The sequence below is a fragment of the Hippopotamus amphibius genome, chromosome 3 (assembly GCF_030028045.1).
Source record: "Hippopotamus amphibius kiboko isolate mHipAmp2 chromosome 3, mHipAmp2.hap2, whole genome shotgun sequence".
NCBI classification, from domain to species: domain Eukaryota; kingdom Metazoa; phylum Chordata; class Mammalia; order Artiodactyla; family Hippopotamidae; genus Hippopotamus; species Hippopotamus amphibius.
The window spans coordinates 122,845,857-122,854,577 of NC_080188.1; the positions used below are offsets into that span (position 1 = coordinate 122,845,857).

The 8,721-nt window shown below is 43.3% G+C and overlaps 1 protein-coding gene across 3 annotated transcripts in view; it reads left to right on the plus strand.

The window, feature by feature from the left end:
* Positions 1-4,546, plus strand: part of INCENP (inner centromere protein) — a 31,534-nt gene extending 26,988 nt beyond the window's left edge. For 2 of the 3 annotated variants that reach the window (XM_057728513.1, XM_057728515.1), the window contains exon 18: positions 896-4,545. In XM_057728513.1, the coding sequence (XP_057584496.1) occupies positions 896-1,110 (215 nt within the window). In that variant the 3' untranslated portion in view covers positions 1,111-4,545. Of the gene's footprint in view, positions 1-895 lie in introns of all 3 variants that reach the window. The other variant, XM_057728514.1, reaches the window with a different exon arrangement.
* The last annotated feature ends 4,175 nt before the right edge of the window (positions 4,547-8,721 follow it).

An 8,721-nucleotide genomic window follows, 5' to 3' on the forward strand; every position in this document is an offset into this window, starting at 1 on the left:
TTACCAAGTTGGCCAAGCTGGAGTCGAGGTGGGCTGTAGTCTCATTCCCTGGAGGAAGGGCCCAGGACCCCAGAGGGGATCAGCGCTCTGCAGAAGACAGCTTGCTTTGTGAGGTTCACTTCATCTGAACCCCACAGTAACCGGAATCTGACTTCATCTCCTTAACATCGAGTTATTCAGGAGGTGGCAGCAGGCAGGGGTCAGCGTGGCCGGGGAGCCAGACTACCTGTGGGTGACCTTCGCCAGCCTACTGAAACTCTCACTCAGTTTTCCCGTCTGTGGAATGGGGTTGCTAAGAGCCCAGCTGAGAAGGGCCATCGAGGATGAAGTGAGTTAGCGTAGGAAGGCCTGCTGTAGAGCAAGCGCTGGGCACACAGCCCACCTCCCGATCCCCCAGGGTCCTCCTTAGCCTTGCTGGCCGGGCTGTGAGCCCCTGGCAGCCTCGGCCTGCACTGGGGACCGTGGGGCTGTGGCGCTGATGAGATAAGTAGCCGACCAAGGTGGTCGAGGACAGCGTCAGGTGCTGTGGTTCTGGAGCTGGACTTGTCTTCAAACCCTGGCTCTGCCAATGGCTAGCTGTGTGCCTTTGGACAGATCTCACCCTTGTGAACTGGGGAGGGTAAAGGGCCTGCCTCCGAGGTGGCTGTGGGGGTGGGGGGGTCATGCGGTGACCTCAGCCAAGGGCCTAGCTCACGTGAGCTGCCAGAGCTCAGCTTTAGAAGCAAGCAGTGAGAGGTTATCAGTGTTGGGGGGCGGCACCCTCTGAGAGGAGCTGATTTGGCAGGATGTGGGGGAGTGCTGGGGTGGAGAGGGTGACGAGTGTGGAGGGCAGGGAGATGGGGAGGCTCGGGGGGAACCCCAGGGCAGAGAGCCAGCCCTTCATGTCCCCCTACAGGCACCCAGCTCAGCCAGGCCATCATCCACCAGTACTACCACCCCCCTAACCTTCTGGAACTCTTCGGAACCATTCTCCCACTGGACTTGGAGGACATCTTCAAGAAGAGCAAGCCCCGCTACCATAAGCGCACCAGCTCTGCCGTGTGGAACTCGCCGCCCTTGCAGGGCACCAGGGTCCCTGGCAGTCTGGCCTACAGCCTGAAGAAGCACTGAGCCAGGCCCACGGGCCTGCTCGGCAGTCTCAGCCTTCGTCTCTGTCTGTCTGTCCGTGTCTCTGTTGGTCCGGTGCCCTCCCGCCGGGTATCCTGTCGCTGAGGGTTTGGTCACATGTATATAAACGTCCTCTGTGTGCTACAGGTGGAAAGCAGCCCAGGCATGTTGGGAGGCTGAGCTTGGTGGGTGTTCAGGGAAGACCCAGGCCCAGCCCTGCCTGGTCTGCCGACAGCACTCTGTAAATAGGTTGTTAGAACTCAGCTGAATTTTAGCCTCTAGTGTTTGAGAGCTAGATTAATAAAGTCTATTCCTTCAAGCCTGCTGTTAGTATCATGAAGACTGGGCTTCTCTGCAGAAAGTCCTGGACCCCAGCCTTGTCTTGGGCTGCTGGATGGGCTGGAGGAATGGGAACTACTTATTCTCCTGGGGTGTGCGTCAAGGTCACCTGGGTCCCACCCCCGAGATGCTGATGGAGTGGGTGATTCTGATGCCAGCCCTGGACAACCCTGCAAAACACTTCAGGTACTTTTGTGTTGGGGCAGGTGATGATACTTCCTGTTTTTCTGGGGAGCACCCTGCCTGTAAAGGGGGGCTCATTCAATGGGTAAGACCTGGGGTTGAGGTCAGGAGAATTGGGCTCTTGACACAACTCTGCCACTTAAAAGAGGCCCTCAGCCCCTCCTGCCTCAGGCTCCATCCACCCTTGCTGCACGGATGGTGAAAGGATGAAAGAACATGGACGTGCTGCTGAAGCAGGAGATCTGGGTTAGGAAGGGGACTTCTCTTGAAAACTACCTCGGGACCAGTACGTGCAAGTAGTTGAGATGTTTCTCCAACGAAACCAGGCAGCTGCTAGTTAAATGCTTAGTGTCCATGGAAGCTGCCCTGCCCCATAGCTGCCAACTGTGTTCTAAACGTGCCACATCTTCGTTATCTACTTCAGCCCCCTGGAATGGGGGTTGGTGAATTTGGGCCTATGGGCCAAGTCAAGTCGCAGTCCCCGCTTTACTTTTGTAAAGTTTCATTGAACCCGCCCAATAGAAATGAATGCCTGTCGTCTCCAGCTGCTCTGCTGAGGGCAGAGTTAAGTAGTTACAACAGAGGCCTTATGGTTCGCAAAGCTGAGGATGAATCTTTACAGAAAATTGTTTGCTGATCCTGCTTTAGGACAAAATCAAAGCTGAATATGAGAGGTTTTTAAAATGAGTGAAGAGTGAATGCATGCAACAGGCTGAAATCTAGAAGATTCCACCCATGCCAAAAAAAAAAATTTTTACAGTTCATTCAAATATGGTGCACAGTTTAAATTTGTTCCATATGTTCTCTAATGAGAAACTGTTGTGTTGAGTCAACTGCTGAGTGTGTCTTTGCCTAAAGCCACGTCAAAATATTACCTCTTAGAAAAGCATATTTATACAGTGTGTTTGAGAAAAAAATTGTTATTGAGCAAAAAGGTAGTTACAAGTTGTTCTGCATCTTCACCAGCACTTCTTATTGTCAGTGTTTCTTATTTTAGCCATTCTAATAGATGCGTAGTGAATTCTTATCGTACTTTTTAATTTGTGTGTCCCTCGTGGCTGGTGATGGTGAACATTCTCTCATGTGCCTACTTGCCATCTGTGTATCTTCTTTGGCAAAGTGTTTGTTCAACTTATTTGTTTTTTTGTTTTTTATTGTTTTGGTTCCTTTTTTATTGGGCGATGGTTACGTCTTTCTTCATGGGCCTTGTGATCCGCTCCCAGCCTCGCCCCCCCACCCGCCACTGTGGCCGTGCAACACAGTATGTGGGATCTTAGTTCCCCAACCAGTGGACCAGGGATCAAACCCATGCCCCCTGCAGTGGAAGCATGGAGTCTTAACCACTGGACCACCAGGGAAATCCCTCATTTGTTCATTTTTAAATTGAGTTGTTAGTTTTCTTAATGTTGTGTTTAGAATCTCTATGTGTTATGGATACAAATCTGTTGTCAGATACGTGCTTTGCAGTATTTTCCCGTAGTCTGCAACTTGTCTTTTCATTCATTTAACAGTATTTTTCACAGAGCAGAAATTTTAATTTTGATGAAGTCCAATTTGTGAACTTTTTTTCCTTTTATGGATTGTGCTTTTTTGGCTTCATGTTAAGAAATCTTTGTCTAGCCCCAGTTCTCAAAGATTTTCTCCTATATTTTCTTCTAAATATTTTATAGATTTACATATTACATTTAGGCTTATGATCTGTTTTGAGGTAATTTTTTTTAATGTTTTTTATGTTTTTTGTTTTGGGGAGCATATAAGATGGATGTTCAGTTGTTCTAGAACCATTTGTTTAAAAGACTTCTTTTTCACTGAATTTCTTTTGTATCTTTGTCAAGAGTCAATCAGCCATATTTGTATGGGTCTACTTTCAGACTTTGTATTCTCTTTCATTGATCTATGGGTCTCTCCTTTTACCAGTACCACATGGTCGAGATTACTATAGCTTGTATAAGTCTTAAAAATATGGTAGTGTGATTTCTCCATCTTTATTCTTTTAAAATTATTTTGGCTTTTCTATCAATTTTGTCTTTTTGTATAAATTTTAGAATCAGCTTATCGATACAAAAATGCTGCTGGGATTTTGATTGAAATTCTATTAAATCTATATATTATAAGTTTGGGGAGAATTCACATGTTTATGATAGTGAGTCTACTAATCCATGAACATGACATATCTCTCTATTTATTTACATCTTTACTTTCTTTTATCAGCATTTTGTACTTTCAGCATGCAGATCCTATATAAGTTTTGTTGGATTTATAGCTAAGTATTTATTTTCTTGGTGCTGTCATAAATGGTATTGTCTTTATAATTTTGGTTTCTACCTGTTCATTGCTGGTATATAGAAATGCAGTTGACTTTGGTGTGTTGACCTTTTATCTTGTGATGCAACTAAAGCAGTACTTAGAGGAAAATTTATAGCACTAAAATGCCTGTTAGAAAAAGTGTCAAATCAGTGACCCTAGCTTCCACTTTAAGAAACTAGAAAAAGAAGAGCAAACAAAAATATAAGCAGAAGAAGGGAAATAACAAAGGTAGAGCAGAAGTCAATGAGATTGGAGGAAAATAATAGAGAAAATTTAATTAAAGCAAAAGCTGGTTCTTTAAGAAACTAAAAAAAAAAAAGTAAACCTCTGTCATGACTGATGAGAAAAAGAATAAATAAATGACCAGTGTCAGGAATGAGAGGACGCACCACTACAGATTCTACAGATACTAAAAGAGAATATTATGAACAACTTATGGTAATTTGACAGTTTAGGTGAAATGAACACAAATTCCTTGGAAGATAAAAATTATCTCAGTTCACTCAGGAAGAAGTATGAGGGTGAGTCAAAAATTATCTGCATGCTGGCTGTAGAATTTACAGATGTTTTAATATAATTGGAGTGCAGATAAGTTTTGACTCACCCACATATAAAATCTAAATAGCCCGATCTATGAAAGACTTTTTTTTATACATGTATAAATGTATTTATTTATTGGCTGCATTGAGGCTTTCTTGCTGCTTGCAGGCTTTCTCTAGTTGCGGAGAGCAGGGGCTGCTCTTCATTGCAGTGCGTGGGCTGCTTATTGTGGTGGCTTCTCTTTTTGCAGAACACGTGCTCTAGGCTCGTGGGCTTCAGTAGTTGTGGCACATGGGCTTAGCTCTTGCGGCTTGTGGGATCTTCCCAGACTAGGGCTTGGACCCGTGTTCCCTGCATTGGCAGGCGGATTCGTAACCAGTGCACCACCAGCGAAGCCCTAAAAGAAGTTTAATTTCTAGTTTAAAACGTCACAGAAAACCCTCTAGGCCTAGATCACTTTAGTGGTAAATGTTCAAGGAAGAAATAACACCAATTCTACACAGCTTCTCCCAAGAAATCAAAGAGGAAAGAATATTTTCCTGCTTTGTCTACGTGGCCAACATTCCTGGGATCCCCAAACCAGACAAAGACATTGCAAGAAAGGCAAGCTAGACAATTACCTGCCATGAACATCAACACAAAGTTCTTTGAGTTTTAGCAGATGAAATCCAATAAATGATTCATATAAAGAGCATAATATATCTTAACCAAATGAGGTTTCTCCCAGCATTGCAAAGAAGGTTTAACATTTGAAAGTCAGTTAGCGTAATTCTCCATATTAATGCAGGCGGAAAAAATCATGTGATTGATAGATACAGAAAGTAAGTTTGACAGTTTACACTAACTCATGATAAAAGCTTTAAGCGAATAAGAACTTAAAGCGAATTTCCCCAATTTGGGGAAAAAGCACTGCTACCAAAAAATCTTCAGCAAACATGGTGAATGTCTGGAGGCATTCCTCCCATGAATAGGTCCAGTGCAAGGATGTCCACTGCCATTACTTCTGAACATTTTACTGGAGGTTCTAGCCAGTGCAAGAGGGCAAAAAGAGGAGAAAAAAAAAAAAAAAAAGGACTAGAAAGAAAGAATATATTCAGAGATGACTTGTAAAAAATCTGACAGTGTCTACAAAAGGATTAGTAAGTTTAGCATGTGTGTAGGATAGAAGATTAATATTTGGAAACCAATTGTATTTCTATACACCTACTTTGCACAATCAGAAGTTGAAATTAAACAATGCAATTGACAATAATATCCAAAATTATGAAAACCTTAGGGATAAATTTGACAAAAGATGTGAAAAACCTGTACAGTAAAAACAAAAATTGCCGAGAGAAACTAATGAAGACCTAAAAGGGATATATATGTGTGTAATGTTCATGAATTAGAAACTCAATTTTCTTAAGATGTCAATAAGAACAAATTTGGAGGGGCTACACTACAGAGCTTCGAGACTATTACAGACCTGCAGTAGTCAGGACAGTATGGTATTCGTGTAAAGACAGACAAATAGATCCATGGGATATATCCACGGAACTATATAGGGTCCAGAAGTAGAACTACATATGTACGGTCACTTGGTTTTTGACAAAGGTGGAAAGGCAATTCAGTGTGGAAGGATAATTTTTTTCAACAGATTGTCTTGGAACAATCGGATATATTTAAAAATCTCCAGCCCTACTCACACCATCTATCAGGTTAATTCATGATGGATCATAAACCTAAAAGTAAAAACTAAAAATATAAAACTAGGGAAAAAATGAGACAAAATCTTACTGTCTCTGTGTTTGGCACAGGTTTCTTACACATGACACAAAAGAATGAACTGTAAAAGAAAAAGTCAATCAAAATTTAAAACTTTTCGCCCTTTCAAAGTCACTGCTGCTTACCATCCCTCCGCCCCCATGAGTGGGGTGGTGCAAATAGCCTATCTTGCCATATTCCCAGGAACAGAGCTGGGAACGGTCTTCACCACCTGGTCAGAGTAAAGATGAATGGAACAGGTTCATCCAGGCTCTCTCTTGCTTCAGTAGGACCCATCCATTCATGCCAATTCCACCCCTCATTGTAGCCCTCCATCTTACCTACCTGACACGCTTCCTGTGGTCAGACTCAGCTGGTTCCCTGTGCTGTGAGGCTTTCCCTGTCTCCCTCAGGTAGACTAAGGCACAGCTGCTTTCTGGCTCCATCCCAGACGGTGATGCCTTGGTACCCCCTGCAACTCAGTATGCCAAGCACCAGTGAATGCTGGGTAAGCTCTGCTTGGGAAAGAGCCATAGCAGCCTCTGCTCCCTCTGGGCTTCCCTGATGCAAACACTCCTCCCGAAGGTTCAGAAAAGAGGAAGAGCAGGCATGAGAAGGGAAACTGGCCATAGCCTGTATTCCAAAGGTTTGCAAACGCTACCCAGATCTCAAGTCTCTTCGATTCCATTGTCACTTCCTCATCATCTCCGACCTGGACTTGCTCAGGAAGCCATTTCCCTCATCAATTGTCCTTTGACTGGGTCCTCCCTGCAGTCATGGCCATTCATGCGTAAACCTCTTGTTGAACACGCATTTCATGTCAGATACTGTGGATACATCAGTGAAGAAAACAGACCAAATTCCCTGCCTTCATGAAGCTTATATTTTATTGAGGGGAACAAAATAATAAGCCAAATAAGGAGGTAAAACTTAAAGTATATTAGAAAGTGATAAATACCACAGAGAAAAATAAGGCAGGAGGTAGGCTGGTGTAGTGGTTTTAAGTAGGATGGACAGCACCTGCAACTAATATAATATTGCAAATCAACTATATTTCAGTAAAAAATTGGGATGTATAGGAAAAGTCTCACTGAAGAGGTAATGTTTCAGCCCAAATGAAGGAGGTGAGGTAGAGGGCATGGGGCTTCTGGGCGATAAGCATTCCAGGTGGAAGGATGCCCCAGGGTCTGGTCATGGAGCTCTCTTTAGTTTTTACATAAGTATATGTTGTCTTAAATTATTCTAGGGACCAATATTTCAGGAAACAATGAGTTAGGTTCTGTTGGTCAACATATGGGAGACGCTCCAAGGCTGTGGTTCTCAAATGTAATTTGCATCAGAATCACCTAGAGGTCTTGATGGGACAGATTGTTGGGCTCACCCAGTAGATCTGAGGTGAGGTCCAAGAAGTGTTTCAAGCAAGTTCCTGGGTGATGCCGATGTTGCTGGTGTGGGGGACCATATTTTGAGAAGCTCTGCTCTAAGGCAACCTGCCATCTCCCCAAGACGTGCCCTGGGAGTCTCGGGGTTTGGCCTCAAGCCCAGGTTGGGACTTGGCTGATTTCAGTGGACTAGACACCACTTCTACTTAATATATTTGAACCTCAGGTAACCACTGATGGAACATTCTCTTCCATTCTGAGTGCATTCACCTGGCGGAGAGGGAGATCCTTTTATTAAAAATCCCATCATCCCCGACCTTCCAAACAAATGGCTCAGTGTTGGTGTAACCTCGTTTATTTTACATTTATTTTACTAAAATGTGTCCAATTTTAACAATGTCACTTCTTTTCATTTGCTTTAACTCCTTTCATGCTGCACATCTTGAAAACAGCAAGCTTGATATTTTTCTCCCTTTCCTTGTTGCCTTGTGCAAGCACAGTTTATGCGCTCACTCAGTGGTAAATTAATAGAATCGAATCGCAGACTTATTAGTTCTGCAACCGGTAAGGTTTGAACCTCCAGGTGGCACCATTTCACGTAGAATCTGGGATCTCCACGGACACTTGCAGTTATACCACTGGTCACTTTACATTCCACTCCTGGATGCAATGGTCCAAGTGACTAAAAGGAAATGAAAGTTTCACTGCAATTTGTACTCATTCAAAACAACTGATCAGTTCTCTCCTTGAAGAAAGAGGGCACTGCATGACCATGCCGGGTGTATTTAATCACTATCTCTTCAGATTTCACACCCACGGAGCAGAAGATGAGAAATTGAGGGCTACGTGGGCTCATGAAATTATGAGACACAACAGAGTAGAGTCTAAAAGTTGACTCTTGAAGATGGAGGCAATAGAGGAGCAGATAAATGATCATGTTGGTGGCAAAGCTAAAGAGGAAGTGAAGATGACTCAAAAGCACCTCATTTGGAGAGGAATAACACGTCTGGATTTATGGCACTTGTTAAAGAGATGAGTGATACCTTTAGTATTTAATTCCTAGGATTTCCTTGTAAATAAAGTGTATCTCCATTTGCTAAATAAATAAAAGATTAAATGA